Below are 15,464 nucleotides of genomic sequence, written 5' to 3'. Positions count from 1 at the left end.
AGCACTCTCACCTCAAGGTGTCCACACACCCAGACTGGCAGGGTCCGTGGAGGTCAAAGCAAAGTTAGGGTAAGAGAGAAGACTGAAGGGTTGGAGGTGCGCCAACTGGGCCTATTTGGGGTTCCTAGGGGTCTCAGGGAGAAGCCCGAGATGTGCAGGTAGTCATGTCTGTGCACATCTCTGCCCTGCTTGTCCACCTATTCCTGGGGTGTCTGTGTCCACATGTCCCTACATATTGTGCCCTCTGTCTCTGTATCTTGGGACTGTGGTCCTTGGTGTAAGCACAGCAGGCCCCAGCGCAGGCCTGACTGTCCCTCCCCCAGAGCGCCTTCCACTCTCTTCTTCTCCACTCTTAGGCTCTACTGATCCTTCAAGGAGACTCATAGCTGGAGCTGCCACTGCTATTTTTAGCAGCTCTGCACCCCTCCCCTCCCCCACTCAGACTTGCAGGGGAAATGGGGTTGTGGACAGGCCAAGCCGGGGAGCCTCACAGGCTGAGGTGCTGGGCAGGTAAGGCCCTTTCCCCTCAGTCTAACAAGGCCATGGTGGCAAGGGGATCCTGGGATCGACTTCAGGTGCGGGGCCCACACTCTGGGGCAGGCTAGGCTTTCTTCTACTTACTTACCTGGGCCGGGAGAAGGTCCCAGGCTGTCCTCCCTCCGCCACCTCCAAGTCCCTAAGGACCGAGCTCAGGCCTCCAGTGACTGTTCCCCAGGCCCTTTGGAAGTAAGGCCAGACCTCCTGGGTCTCCCCCATGGACGATGGAGAGGCAGAAAAGGGCCCAAAGTGTCAGGAAGTCAGGGGGAGGGAGGCATACCTGGATGAGACTACCACCCCACCCCGCCCAAGGACCTCTAGTACCACCCTGGCACTTTCCAGAGGGGTTTCTGATTCTTGCTAAGGCTCAACTTTGCCAAAAGGCCACGCTTAGAACTCCTTACCCTCCAGACTCTTGGGGCTTCTGGGTTCCACTCCATCACTGTCCCAGCTGATCTGAAAACCGACACCAGCTGGAGGGGTAGGGTATAGCAGTACAAGGAGCCTGAACCTAGAGACCAAGAAGGAAGCAGCCCTGACCCCCTCAGAGTCGGTGTTTGCCCTATGGGCTTAAGCTGCCCTTGCTTTCAGAGGTCTTTTGTTCCTGCCTCTGTCCTCCTATCTGTCTCTTAAGGCTCTGCAGGGCAGGGACAGCTCCAGGTCAGTCTCCTGGGCTAATGGTTGCCCAGCTAGACCACTTCTCTCAGCTCTCTGATCCTATTTCTCAATCTGTGGGATGGGGAAGATGAATCAGATAGTGTGGACCAGCAGAGCCTGGCACACAGTAGGTACTGGAAAATGTTAAATCTCTCCCTAGTTCTTTTTCTCATACCTCCATCCCTACCTCCCACCTCATGCCGCCCCAAGCACATGCATATATATGTACACTTGCATACTCGTATGTATGCACCCACACAGCCACGCCCACCAGATGCTCAGCAAACCCTGACTAGCAGGTAAAGATGAGACTGGGGTCTAGTGCCATACAGAAGTAAGGCAGCAAGTCAACAGAGCACAGTCCCCCACCTTGCCAGGCCCCTCCACCTTTAGCATTACCCACATGAGGCTCCATCAGCCCCTGCAGTTGGACACTGATAACAGAGGAGCTGTGGCTCTCTGTCCACCCACCCAAAGACTTTCTAAAATACCTGAGTAAAAAGCCACAGACAGCCGGGCCAGCATGGCTAAGTGGTTGAGGGTCTACCTATGAACCAGGAGGTCATGGTTCAATTATCAGTCAGGGCACATGCCTGGGTTGCAAGATCAATCCCCAGCAGGAGACCTGAAGGAGGCAGCCCATCAATGATTCTCTCTCATCATTGATGTTTCTATCTCTCTCTCTGCCTCTCCCTTCCTTTCTGAAATCAATAAAAAAAATATATGGGGGGAGCCGAAACCGGTTTGGCTCAGTGGGTAGAGCGTCAGCCTGCGGGCTGAAGGGTCCCGGGTTCGATTCCAGTCAGGGGCATGTACCTTGGTTGCAGGCATATCCCCGGTGGGGAGTGTGCAAGAGGCAGCTGATCGATGACTCCTCTCATCGATGTTTCTAACTCTCTATCCCTATCTCTTCCTCTTTGTAAAAAATCAATAAATTATATATTTTTTAAAAATATATGGGGGGAAATCTTGGGACTACCAGGTTGGTCATTCATCTCAGAGGTGGACACAGGTGCTGGGACAACCTCAATGGGTGCTGGCTTTTGAACTTCAGGGTGGGGGCTGGGAGGAGGCAGCAGCTCAGAGCTGCTGATCAGGAGCCCAAGATGGTATCTGATCTCAAGCCCTGACACCTTATGGCCCTGTCTTGCTGGGTTCAGTGACTGGGAAGGACTGGCCTTGGCAGATGCTTAGAGCTGGGCAGGGATAAGAAGATGGAAGGGATGGCTGTTCCTCCTTAGATCACTCCCTGCTCCCAACTTCATCACTGGGCTGGACTGAGCCAGCCCTGGTCCTAGCTCCAGGGAGAATGTAGCTCCTGCTTTCACAGCCTTCCTCATCCCAGCTGACATTTCCAAGATTTTTCATTCAGAGAAATATGGTCCCTGTTGCTGAGAAGGTGGTGGCAGGAGCTGTTGGTGCTAAGGGAGGACTGACCTGAGCACCAGCTCAGAGGCCTTATCTGTCCCCTGATTGACCACGCTACTGAGAACTGGCATAATTGGTGGAGCATGGTAAATTGATTAGTTACCTTGTGAATGAGGGAGGCGGTGCCAAAGGAGGCCCCGCTGTTCCGCTCCTTCCAGCCTACCCAGGGGTGGGGTCGATTCTACTGTCCCCACCTCCACTGCCAGCTCCTTTCTCTTCCCAACCCCCACTCCAAGTCTCCAGCTCCTGTACCACTTGCCAGACCCAGGAACTGTGGGCAGGCCGGGCCGGGACCCCCAAGTCCCCAGGGCCGGCAGGCAGGCAGGAGGGGGAACACACGCAGGGCCGCAGGGGAAGGTGCAGAGCGCAGCAGGTGACTCTGTAGCAGAGGCCTCATTAATCACCTCTCCAGACCCCAGCTCTGCAGCGGCAAAACCATATTAGATTTTAAATTGGAAAGCGGAGAACGTGGCAGTTAGCTGGGAATTCCCTCTACTCCGGGCCCCTGGTCACAGCCCCGTGGGAGGGAGGGGCAGTGGGGAGAAAAGGCAGGCCCAGCCGTAGCTCTGTGCTGTGTTCTTCTTCCCCTCCATGCACCCAGAGCCTGAGGGATTGTCCAGGCCACATGGCTCCAGGAAAAATCAGGTTGGGGTCCAAGAAGGCAGCAGAGTGAAAAGGAGGAAGCAGAGTGAAAAGGGACATCCTTTCTGGGAGCTTTTCTGGCCTTGAGGACTGTGTGAAGCCAGGTTCCAAGGTGTGGTGAACATGGGCAAAGACAAATGGTAATGACTTGTTGGGACCTACCGTGTTTCCCCGAAAATAAGACATCCTCCGAAAATAAGATCTACTTACAGGTTTCCTTCTGAGTAAAATATAAGGCATCCCCCGAAAATAAGCTCCCCTCCCCCAGGCTGAACATGAGAGATTTGGTCCACTGATTCTGAAAGAAATGGAGTCACAAGAAATTCACCAGGAAATTCAGGAATTGGATTGTTATGATGATGTTCCAGAAGATGATGACATGATTGTCATTGAATAAATGAGTAAATTCTTGATACTGTAGGATTCACAGTTTGTCTGGTTTGTGTTGACAACTACCGTACACCATACCGTATACAGGTAATAAATTTTCTTTATTTTCATTTAACAATAAATGTGTACTGTATTCTTCTTCATGGAAAAATAAGACATCCCCTGAAAATAAGACTTAGTGCATCTTTGGGAGCAAAAATTAATATAAGATACTGTCTTATTTTTGGGGAAACAGGGTACTAGTACACATACACACACACACACACACACACACACACACACACACACTCATGTGCACACACAGGCCCACATGCTCACATGCACACACACACATCTCTATATATAAAAGGCCAGTGACCGAATGACAGAACAACCAGAACAACCAGTCGACCAGTCACTATGATGTGCACTGATCACCAGGAGGCAGATGCTCAATGCAGGAGCTGCCTCCTGGTGGTTAGTGTGCTCCCACAATGATAGCACTGCTCTACTAACCAGGATTAGCAGCTGCTCCCATAGTAGGAGCAGGCAATTGGCTGACCTGGATGAGTGGCTGCTCCCCACAGGCCACACCCACCAGTGCACAAATCTGTGCACTGGGGCCTCTAGTGTTAATATGAAGCAGCAGCTCAGTGCGGTAGAAATATTGAGTTCAGCCTGTGAAACAGGCAGACCCAGTTCAAATCCCTTATTTACCACTTTTCTCCTATATGAACTAGGATGATCAACTTTGTTTCTCAGTCTCAGTTCCTTCATATATAAAGTGTAAAATATGGCCCTGACCAGTGGGGTGCAGTTGGTTGGGTGTATATTGGGTGTGGTCCCATGCACAAAAAGATTGCATATTCAAGCCCTGGCACATGCCCAGAGTGTGGGCTCCATCCCTGGAGACAGGAGGCAGCCAATTAATGTTATGTCAATCTATCTATCTATCTATCTATCTATCTATCTATTTCTATCCCCCTCTCCTGTTCCCTCTCTCTAAAAATAAAACACTATTCTTTTTTAATGTTTTAATGGAAGACAGCTCTCTAGAAGGTCCATGCCTGACCTATAGCAGGTAAACGGGAGTGTGTCCCCCACCCTGGCCAGACCAGGCCCATGTGCTCTTGACAGCGGAGAGATAGTGGCAAGTCAGTAGAGCATATCAGGAATCGTCAGGGAGCAGCCACACACCCTGGGCCAAATCACACAAGGCCAAGCATTCCTGGCTGTCCTTCCCCCATAAAGTCCTCCTACACTGGCTCTGCCTGAGCTCCCCAAATTACCCATCCAATACCCCGTCCCTCAGCACACCGGTGCTCAGCCACGGCTGGGAAGCAAACAGCATTGGTAGATGCCACTAATCCTCCCTAAGGAGTGAGTGGCTGGTGGGCCCAGCTGCCTGGGGCCTTTATGAAAAATCTAAAGTCCCAGGGCTCCTTCTCACCTTCCCCTCGCCAACCCAAGTGTCCAGTTTTCCCAGGTCCAAAGGAGGGGAGCAGACACCGCCACCCTATCTTAACTCCTCCCTGGGAACCCCCACTCCAGGCCCTTCCCTTTGAGAGGTGGCAAACACTGCAAGCAGTGAGAGGTCTTGTTATGGGGCTGAGCTTTCCATTTTGGTAACCGCTAACTGCATGTGGCTACTTAAGTATAAATTCATTAACATGAAATAAAATTTTTAATCTGTTCCTCAGTCTCACTAGCCACATTTCAAGTGCTCAATAGTCATGTGTGGCTGCTGGGTCTCACATTGGACACAGATATAAAACATGCCCACCCCCGCAGAGAGTTCTGTTAGACAGCAGCACGCTGGGGCTGGCCAACCTCTGGCTTTAAACATAATATATCAAAACTGGCAACCTGGGAACTGGGTCCCCCATTTCCTCATCTATAAAACAGGATAATAAAAGTTCATATCTCAGAGTTATAGTGAGGATTAAATGGATTAATTCTGGTAAAGCACTTAGAATGGTTCTAGGAGTGTGGTAAATTCTCAGTAAATAGCAGCATTCAATATTTTTACTCACTGAGCTGTTTGTGGCTCCTGGGATCCTATAATATGAGAGCTGGCAGGGCCCTTAGATACTTAATCCATTTTACGGTTGGGGAAATAGAGGCTCAGGCTGGGGAAGTGATTTGCACATAGGGACCTAGTAAAGGGGCAGGACCAGGACCAGTGGGCTGCTTCCTGGCTGTTACCCACTACCCTCACCCATGCCTCCATCTGGCAAGGAAACCCCATCCCTGAAGACGCCAAAGTCCAGGGTTACCTACCTCCCACCCCAGCACAATGAGGAAGATGGCTGCCCTGGCAGCTCAAGAAGCAGTGTGCTCTCTGTCCCTGGAGGTATATGCCCATGGTTGATAGCCAGCCCAGAGCAGTGGAGGGCTCATGCTTCAGAGCAGTTGGGCCAGATGTTCTCTGAGCCCCAATATCCTAAGTTCCAGCCATGCCCCATGTTTGCTGTGTGACCTGGGACGCAGTTGCCACCTACATAAATGAGGGAGGGATGAGATGCTCACAGAGACTATAAGGATTCAGATTCTAGGATCAACCACTTCCTTGCTGGGAGCCTGGCCAAGCTGAGATGCCCCCATTCGTAGCTGCACTGCATATTTGACTGGCTGCCAGGGGCTCACCAAGAGAGGGTAATAAGAGGCTGTGCTGGGAGGTGGTCAGAGGCAGGGGAAGGGAGGGTAGTTGGGGCCAGGGGACCAGCCAGCTGATGCCAGCAGACACTCTTCATCAGTCGCCAGTTGGGGCTATCCTGGGACACTGCTGTGGATGGCTGCCTATCTTCTCCCTGCAGGACCCGCCCCTGCCCATCCCTATCTACCCTGCTAGCCAAGGGCGGTGCATGGGGTAGTAGAGAGCCTGCCTAATGTGCAGAAGGGCCAAATCCCAGCTTGGAAGCTGTGTGCCTTGAGTCCACCCTTCACTGTGCCTACCACCAAGAGTCAGCTATTGTGGCCAGAGATGGAGGAAAAGAGAGATGCCTCAGGCTGGGTCCTTGTCCATCAATGCAAGCTGTGCATGGGCTGAGGTTCCGTCAGGAGGTCGGGAGAAGGAGTTATTGTCACTCAGCAGACCAGGCAGGGATGGCTCCCCAGAGCGGGGATAGGAGGTGGGCCTGATAGGATGGGGAGAGTTTGAAGGGGCATATTGAGCAAATGGGCCAGAAAGAGGAAGAGACAATCCCTTTGAGTATATCTCTGTGCCCACCCTAGCAACTGCCCCTCCAGGACACTATCAGGACTTCCTTCCCCATCACCCTGAGATGCAGAGCTCCCAGCACAAGTACCTCAGATGGTGGTGGCCAGGCTGGTGGGGAGAGAGTAGGAGGCCCCAGGAGCTACAGCTGAGGGCCAGCGGGGGCAGTGCTCGGAGCTGAGCTGTGGAGCTGCCCACATCTGGGTTCTGCTCCCAGACTGGCCACTCATTAACGGTGCGACCTCAGACAAGTTACTTAACCACTCTGGGCCTCAGTGTCCTTATCTCTAGGGACCTCCCTGGGGTAAGGAGAGGAGAAGAGAAAACATGTTAGGGTCCTGAGTGCATGGTCCACTCAGTTAGCACTGAGTAGTAGCAACTGTCACCAGCCCCAGCTGCCTGGCTCCAGACCACAGGAATGTGTCCATTCTGGCTCTGCTGGATCTTCTAGGGAACCTTAGAGAAGCCACATCTCAGCCACGTCTCAGTTTCCCCATGTGTCATATGGGCCTTATGTTATTGCCTTCCCTGTTGATATAAGTAGTCAAGCAGCAACAAACCTGCCTCAGATGCAGAGACGCTGTAGGAATAGTTTTTCCAGTAGAACGTGGAATTAGAAACCTCTAGAACTGGACATCACCTAGGGCTTCAGAGATCCAATTTGGCCCCACTAGCCTCCAGCTGGGACCCCTCAAGGCCAGCATGCGGGGCTGCCCAGTGAAACCCTCACTGCAGAGACCAGGCCCTGGCTCTGGGGAACTCAGGCACTCTCACTCCCAGGGCCCTTTTCCCCTCCTTGGGCTCTAGGATAATGGGGGTTCTGCTGGGGCCAGGCCCTCACTAATCCCCTATTAAAACTTCAAAGGGGCCAAGAAACCTCTAGAATAAACTCATTAACTTTTATGGGCTAATAAATGGATCCCATTAAATTCTCATTCTCCCTGTGCTGGGACAGCTTACCCTCCAGAACCCAGCTGGGTGGGGTCCTTGCCCACTGCATCCTCCCCAGGCTCCCCTGTGCCTACCTGCTGTCCTGCCGCCCTCACCCCATCCCAGAGCTGATGCCACCACAAGGAGGGAACCAAGTCTGACACCTCAGAGCTCTGCCTCCTGTGTCTACCTCCAAGGGCCAGCCGCTCAGGCCCTGGAAGGGGAATACCTGGCACCCCTTGCAGAGGACGGGGTGGGGCTGGCAGATGAGAGCATAGATGGCCCGCACCAAACTCAAGATGTTCCCAATGCACCGATGAAGAAACAGAAGGTCAGTGGGCAGTGGGCACAGCCCCCTGCCCAGGTCAGTCAGTGAGTGAGGATTGGAAGCTGAGGTTTTTCTGGCTGGGAGGTGCAGAAAGATCTGCAGGAAAACAGCCCGTGGGGACAGCCCCGTTGGCCCTGAGATGGCATCCGTAAACTGTTGCCTGGTCCACACAGTCCAATTCCAGCTTCACCGCACTGTGACCCTTGGCAGCCTCCTGGGCCTCACTGAGCCTCAGTTTCCCCAACTATAAGACAGTGACAATAGCGCCTACCTAGCTGGATGCTCTGAAGAACAGTCCCCCCCCACCCCCCAAATGTTTTGGCTTACGCCAAACATTCACTAGACACCCCTCCTCCCATTCTAATCTGAGTCTGTCAGGGCATAGAACATGCGGGCCCTCAGCTCTACATTTCCCCAGCTGGGCCCTGGGAGGAGGGGGCAGAGCAAGAGGCCTTCCCTGGGAAGCCCAAGCTGGGACTGTGGGGGAGGGGCCTCCAATCCCCAAAGGGGCGGCATGATGGGGGGGTGGCAAGGCCAGGAGGCAGGAGAGGGAGAATCCACCGGGGAAGCATCCTGAATGGCTCATTAGTGCCGATGAAAGCCTTTTTTCATTTCGTCTAAATACTTTAAACAGGGCTCCCTCCGATGTCTATTTGCATAGCTTAAGAGCTAATGCAGGGGGAGGGCCCGGGCGGCCGCAGGGCCACTCCAGGGCTGGGGACAGAGAGAAGCTCTGGGCAGCCTCTGCATCCATAATGGTGGGGGATGGGGAGTGGTGTTTCCCAGCCCAGCCCTAAGATGCTGCCAACCGGGAAAGGGGGGAAGGGGGAGGTACATTTCTGTGTTCAGGACTGGGTGGATGGTGGATCGGGCAGTTGGGGACCCTCATGGGGACTGTCTTGCTGTGGGCGGCCCCCCACAGACATGCAGACCTTGAAGGTGGCTGCATTTTGCAGGGGTGGCACCACATTGTCCTCCACATTCCAGCCACACAATAAGGAACATGGATCCCGAGAGGAGCCCCACTCTAGAAGCCTGCCTCTCAGTGTTACCCTGGCAGGGGGCTGCCCAGCCTCGCAGCACTATGGCCTCTTCCTTGGTGCCCCCAGGAAACTGCAATTTAGAGCGTTCAGGATCTCACAAAACCCCTCCGAAGCGCCCGCTTTATAGCCAAGGACAAAAAAAATCGCCAGGTTCGCATGATGTTTAAGTGGCAGAGTTGACATTTGAAGGAACCCGGGTAGGTGAGACTCTATGCCCCACACTGTGGAGCAGTGCTCTTGGGTCTCTGGTTTGCGTCCCCGACTCAGATGTGCTTCGGGAATGGGGTGGGGCCTCCCTGGGTCGCAGCCTCGCTTGGCTGTGACTCAGCTCGGGTTCCAGATGCCTGAGGCTGTGGCCCCAGCTCCACTTCTAACCCGTAGGAACCCTGGGACAAGTCCATTCCTCTCTCTAAGCCTTCGCTTCCTCCGCTGGCTGGAATGTTCTCTGCTGGGTAGCCCTAGTCTCTTGTGCGAGGCAGGCTGGTGTGGAAAGACTGACGCTTTGAAGCCAGATCAGCACGGGTTCAAATCCCAGCTGCACCACTGTGTCGAGGGGCAAGTCCTCACCTCACCTCTCCAAGCTTCAGGCTCTTTGTCTGTAATGTGGGACTAAGATCCTCATCTGCCGAAACTGGTTTGGCTCAGTGGATAGAGCGTTGGCCTGAGGACTGAAAGGTCCCAGGTTCTATTCCAGTCAAGGGCACGTACCTTGGTTGTGGGCACATCCCCGGTGGGGGAGTGCAAGAGGCAGCTGATCAATGATTCTCTCATTGATGTTTCTAATTCTCTGTCCCTCTCTCTTCCTCTCTGTAAGAAATCAATAAAATATATATTTTTTTAAATTCTCATCTCACAGAGGTGTCGTGTCCATTAAATAATACAGGTCTGGGAACAGCCTGACTCAGTGTGTGGCACATAATAGGTACCTGATGAGACTGGGCATCCGGGTCCCTGACATCTCCTGCATCACACACTCTCCCCCTTTGTCAGTCTCTGCACCTTTGAACTCGGGCAGCCCAGGCAGAGAGACCATGGGGTGGGGTGAGGGGAGTAGGGAGGGGGAGTGTCACAGGGCCTCAGGCTTCCATCGCAGTTAACCAGGGCGTCTGAAGATGCCCTCTTCCCAGAAATGGCTTGTCTCCCCGAGATTATCATACGGTCTCTGACAGTGGGTGGCACCCTCTGGGACCAAGTGGCAGCTGATTGCAGAATCAATTTGCCCGTTTGATATGCTATCTCAATCCCATTTAACCAAGTGCTCCGTGCCCCCAGATAACACAATCAGTGCAATCGACAGTGACGGGAGGTGCCCATTAGCTCTGCTCCATTGCCCAGCACCCACCTGGCAGCCAGCGGGAGGAGCTGTGTCCACTCTGGACCCTTCCTGAGAGAGAGGATCTCTTTGCACTCGCCCAGGGAAGAATCCCACAAGTACCAATCCTGGGAGCCATAGGCCACGTCTTTTATTGGGCAGCCCTGGAGGCTTCTCCTCCTCGTGCCACGCTGAGATCATCTCAGCTCACCTGGCAACGGTCATGTGACATCTGCGGGGGTAGGTAAAAACAGCCCCGGCATGGCACTGCCTAGACCTCCCATCACTGGCTCAGATGAAAGACACAGGGCACTGGCAACCATCTGCTCCAGGGGGTCTGGGCCTGGCCGGACATCCACTTTGGGCACCGTGTTGACAGGACCTGGCACAGAATGCCTAGGCACAGATGGGCGGCTTTAGTGGGCGTCTCAGGAGATAGGGGTTGGTCCTGGTTTCTCCGGGCTTTAAGGCACCGAAAACCCAGAGGAATGGAGAGCCCTCTGACCTGTACCCACCTTCCTCACCCCGATTTCCTCCCTCCTCTCATTTGTCTGACACATCGGAGCTGCCATAGTCTCCTGAACAGAATGTAAGCCATCTGCCGCTTCCTCACGCCTGCCAATCCATGGGGTGGGTGTGAGCCTGTGGAATGACACCCGCCACCAGACACGCAGAGGAGCCAACGTTCTCCTTGCAAACTATCTCGCCCTGCCTGTTTCCCTTCAAGTCTTCCTGCGGCCATTTTGAGACACGTTAGAATCAGAATTTTCTCCCAGCTTTCTCAGAGCTGGCAAAATAGATAGATAGATAGATAGATAGATAGATAGATAGATAGAAATAGATAGAGATATGTGGATATATATAGTGAGAAAGAGAAAAAAGAAGTGACTGAGAAGTGAGAGAAATGGGACAATGAGACAATGAAACACATGACGGAATCTATAATAATAAAAGCGTAATATGCTAATTAGACCAAACGGCCTTCTGGACCAAGCCAGGGCTGCAGCCGCCTTGGCTGCGAGGGAGGGATCCAGGCAGCAGACCACAGCTTTGAAGGCCTACTCTTGCATGAATTTCATGCATCGGGCCTCCAGTCTAAAATAAAATTCCATATATATCAAGGTTTGCTGTGCTAGTGACCAGCAGCTTCACTGAGAACAAAACAATGAACTGTTATCGCAGGCAGAACAGTCACTGTGTGGGGATGGCACTCTTGCTAAGGGTATCATCTCAGGTCACCCGACCGATATGACTTTGAGCAAGTCACCTCCTTTCTTTGGCTGTTTGCTCATCAGTCCGATAAGCCTGGGAGCTACATTAGGCATGGCAAATACTTATTTGTCATCGGTCTGAGGAATCAAGCATGGCTGCCTGGAGTGCTGTGTTGAGAAGGATTCTGAGCTGAAACTGAGAACAGGAAATAGTGCAATAATAGACAGTAATGTCCACTGCCAGTGCTGGAGGGGAGAGGATATCTCCTGTGCCGTTCTTGAAGTATGTGATATCATCTCATGTCCAGCTCTAAAATGCTGCAGTTCCGTGATTCTCCGTGGTGAGCACACTCCACAGGATGAGTCTCCTACTGCCTGGACTGAGTGTGATGCTGCTCTCCAGGGGGCGGGGGGCGAACCTCTGATCATCCATTGTTATTTCAGGACTCTCCTCGGAGGCCCCAACCATGGGGGAAGGCCAGGCCCCAGGCATCGAGGAGACGGATGGGGAGTGGACAGTAGCCCCCACACCTGAGCAGCCAGAACGAGGCATCCACTTCATCACAACCGCCCCCACCCTGAAGCTGCTCAACCACCACCCCCTGCTGGACGAGTTCCTGCAAGAGGGGCTGGAGACAGGCGAGGAGCTGAGGCCGGCGCTGCCTGATCCACCTACGCCACAGACCCCAAGTCCCCTTCCCCGCCTGGCCAACCAGGACAGCCGCCCGGTCTTCACCAGCCCAACTCCGGCCATAGCTGCAGCACCCACTCAGCCCCTGTCCAGGGAAGGACCCTGGAACCTGGAGTCAGAGCCCCCTGAGCTTCATGTCACAGCTCCCCTCCCTGCAGGGCCCAGCATGGCAGTGCCCACCACGGGCCCAGGGGAGAAGCTGGGTACTACACCCCCTAGCAGAGCATGGACTCCCACCCAAGAGGGTCCTGGAGACATGGGCAGGCCATGGGCTCCAGAGGTCATGTCCCGGACCACAGGGCTTGGGAGTGAGGGGACCATCGCCACCTCCACGGCTTCAGGGGATGATGAGGAGACCACCACCACCACCACCATCATCACCACCACCATCACCACAGTCCAGCCACCAGGTCAGCTACTTGCTGGCTTGCAGATCTGGATATGGGGGAGTTGTGGGGCCCTAAATTCCTCTCTGCACCACTGGGCCAGTTTGCCTTGCCCTCCAATACCAAGGGCCAGGATGCAGGAGGCATGCAGATTGGAACCAGATAGACCTGGGTTCAAATCCTGATTGGAAGCGACTACACCAGGCCCTTGGAACTTTAACCTCTCTGAGCCTCATTTGTAAAATGGCAGTAAGAATACCTACCTCAATGAGTCACTGTGAGAACTGGGATAAGATTGTACACAAAAGGTGCTCAAGAGAAGGTGGTCCCTTTCTTTCCATAGGGGACTAGAGATCCCAAGAGGTGGGCTTCACACACACACACACACACACACACACACACACACACACACACAGATCAGCCTTGGCTGGACCCACTTCTCCAGGGCTGGGCTTAGCCTTGTGTCTCCTCCTGCCTCTCAGGCCCTTGTAGCTGGAATTTCTCAGGACCAGAGGGCTTTCTGGACTCACCCCCGGCTCCCAGCTCACCCCCTGATGTCGGCCTGGACTGTTTCTACTACATCTCTGTCTACCCTGGCTACGGGGTGGAAATCAAGGTGAGTGACCTGGATTGGGCAGGGGCAGAGCTGGGGCTAGTTTGTTATCTTTCCAGTAAGATACCTGCTATGGGAGAAAAGGGGGTGCTCAAGGGCATCAGTTGGAGGGGAGGGCCCTGGGGCCAAGGCTAGGCGATTGGCCTAAAGCATGATTGGGTTCTGGACCAGTGAGCAAAGAGGCTACTGCTCCCCTCAGCGATGTCCTAGGCTAAGAGGGGCTGTGGTGTGCCCCTCCTCTTCCCACAGGGGTTTGATCGGGGGCTTGGGAGAACCTGAGGAAGGGGCTCTTGCCTCAGTGGACAGGGGGTTAGATGTCTGAATCTGTGTAACTGAGGAGAGAGAATACAAGGCTACTCGGTCATTCACTCATTTATTCACTCGCTCATTCCTTCAGCAAATACTCCTTGAGCAGCGCCTCTGGGTGCAGAAATGGGGAAGACAAACATGGCCACACAACCAGAGAGGTGACCAGTTGGCTAGGGAGTCAGACCCACAGCCCCAGCCTCTTGCTCCCACCTCCCTGGCCCATCTCATCCCTTTTAAACCCCAAACTCTCTCTTAACCCCAAAACCTGAGCCTGCAGGTCCTCATGAATGTGCCAAAGGCTCCTTGACCTCCACATGCCCCAAACCCAGCTCTTCCTTTTTGTTCCTTCAACCTGCTTAGCACCCCACGCTTTCCTCAGAGACTGACCCCTGGTCAGAACCTGGAGCAGGCCAACTACCGCGCAATGTGGATGGCATCCCCGGGACAACGTGAGGTCAACTTGGCCCTTCCCTCTCCCTCTTCCCTGAGTCCCAACAACTCACACCTAAGTGACACTATTACCATGACACTCCCCAGAACCTCCAGGCCCCCTCCATCCCACAATCACTACCTGCTCCAACTCCACCATCCCTCCCCCACGTGATGTGGTGACCGCCTCACTGGTCACCCCATTCACGCTTGTCCTTACTATCCCTCGTTCACCTACATGGCGGTCACTTCTCTCAAACAAAATTAATCCCACCCCCACACCTCCCAGGTTCCTCTGAGTCCAGGCCAGGCCTCTGGGCCCATCTTGAACCACTTCCTCCCTTGTTCTCTACTCCCCCTTTTCTCTAAACAACTTGCTACTGACTGAATGGGCCAAGCCCGCTGCCCCCTCAAGCCCCAATTGTACATGCTGGTGCCTCTGCCTGGGAGAGCCATCCTGCTATCCCCTCCCTTAGGATTCAGCCCTGGCATCCCTTTCTCTGGGAATTCTCTCCTGATCCCCAAAGCCTGGGGCATCCCCCATCCCATGTCTTATTACTCTGCCTTCTATCCATCTGTTTACAGCTGCCCATCTCCGCAGCTAGGTTGTGAGTGCCTTGGGCAGTGCCTTGGAGTAAGGGGCCCAGAATCCTCCACATACTAACTGAGTGATGGATAGTTGGAGGAAGGAAGGAAGGAAGAAAGGAAGGAAGGAAGGAAGGAAGGAAGGAAGGAAGGAAGGAAGGAAGGAAGAAAGGAAGGAAGGAAGGAAGGAAGGAAGGGACTCTTGAAGGCAGTCAGGAAGGTAACTGAGGAGCACAGGGAAGGGGCAGAGGAAAAGTCCAGGGAATTGGGCACTACCTGGTCCCCACTTCCAGCCACCTCCCCATCCGCTCCAAAGCCCTTGGATACGGGCCTATAGGCAGCTACACCTATCCTGGGGTAGCACCCCCAGCCCTCCCCTGGGGATGTCGGGTCCAGGTCTATGAGACAGGCCCTGTGGAGGAGGGACCGTCTCTCACCACTGATGGACCCCTTCCCTTCTTTTTTCAAAAATATTTTTTTATTGATTTCAGAGAGAGAGAAAGGGAAAGGGAGAGAGAGATAGAAGCATCAATGATGAGAATCATTGATCGGCTGCCTCCTGCATAGCCCCTACTGGGGATCGAGCCCACCACCCAGGCATGAAATCGAACTGTGACCTCCAGGTTCATGGGTTGACATGCAACCACTGAGCCACACCAGCTGGGCCCTCCCCTTATTTCTGTAACTGTTTGCTCCCGCTCCGCAAAACACTGTGCCCCTCACTCTGGGCTGACTGGGAGGGTAATTAGGAACAGTCACCATCCCCCAAGCCATTAG

At 53.8% G+C, this 15,464-nt stretch overlaps 1 protein-coding gene across 13 annotated transcripts in view; it reads left to right on the top strand.

Moving 5' to 3' along the window:
- The window catches only part of SEZ6 (seizure related 6 homolog), a gene marked incomplete at its 3' end in the record, with an annotated part of 46,197 nt that overhangs the window by 9,714 nt on the left and 21,019 nt on the right, over positions 1-15,464 (top strand). For all 13 annotated transcript variants that reach the window (XR_014793063.1, XR_014793064.1, XM_084862883.1 and 10 more), the window contains exons 2-3: positions 12,119-12,775; positions 13,234-13,367. Coding sequence is in view for 11 of the 13 variants with exons in the window: in XM_084862885.1 (XP_084719011.1) it covers positions 12,119-12,775; positions 13,234-13,367 (791 nt within the window). The remainder of the gene's footprint in view (positions 1-12,118; positions 12,776-13,233; positions 13,368-15,464) is intronic.

This window comes from Pipistrellus hanaki, assembly GCF_964339955.1.
Source record: "Pipistrellus hanaki genome assembly, chromosome: 16".
Taxonomy (NCBI): Eukaryota; Metazoa; Chordata; class Mammalia; order Chiroptera; family Vespertilionidae; genus Pipistrellus; species Pipistrellus hanaki.
The sequence above is the reverse complement of the archived record's forward strand: the minus strand, read 5'-3'. Positions and strand labels throughout refer to the sequence as shown.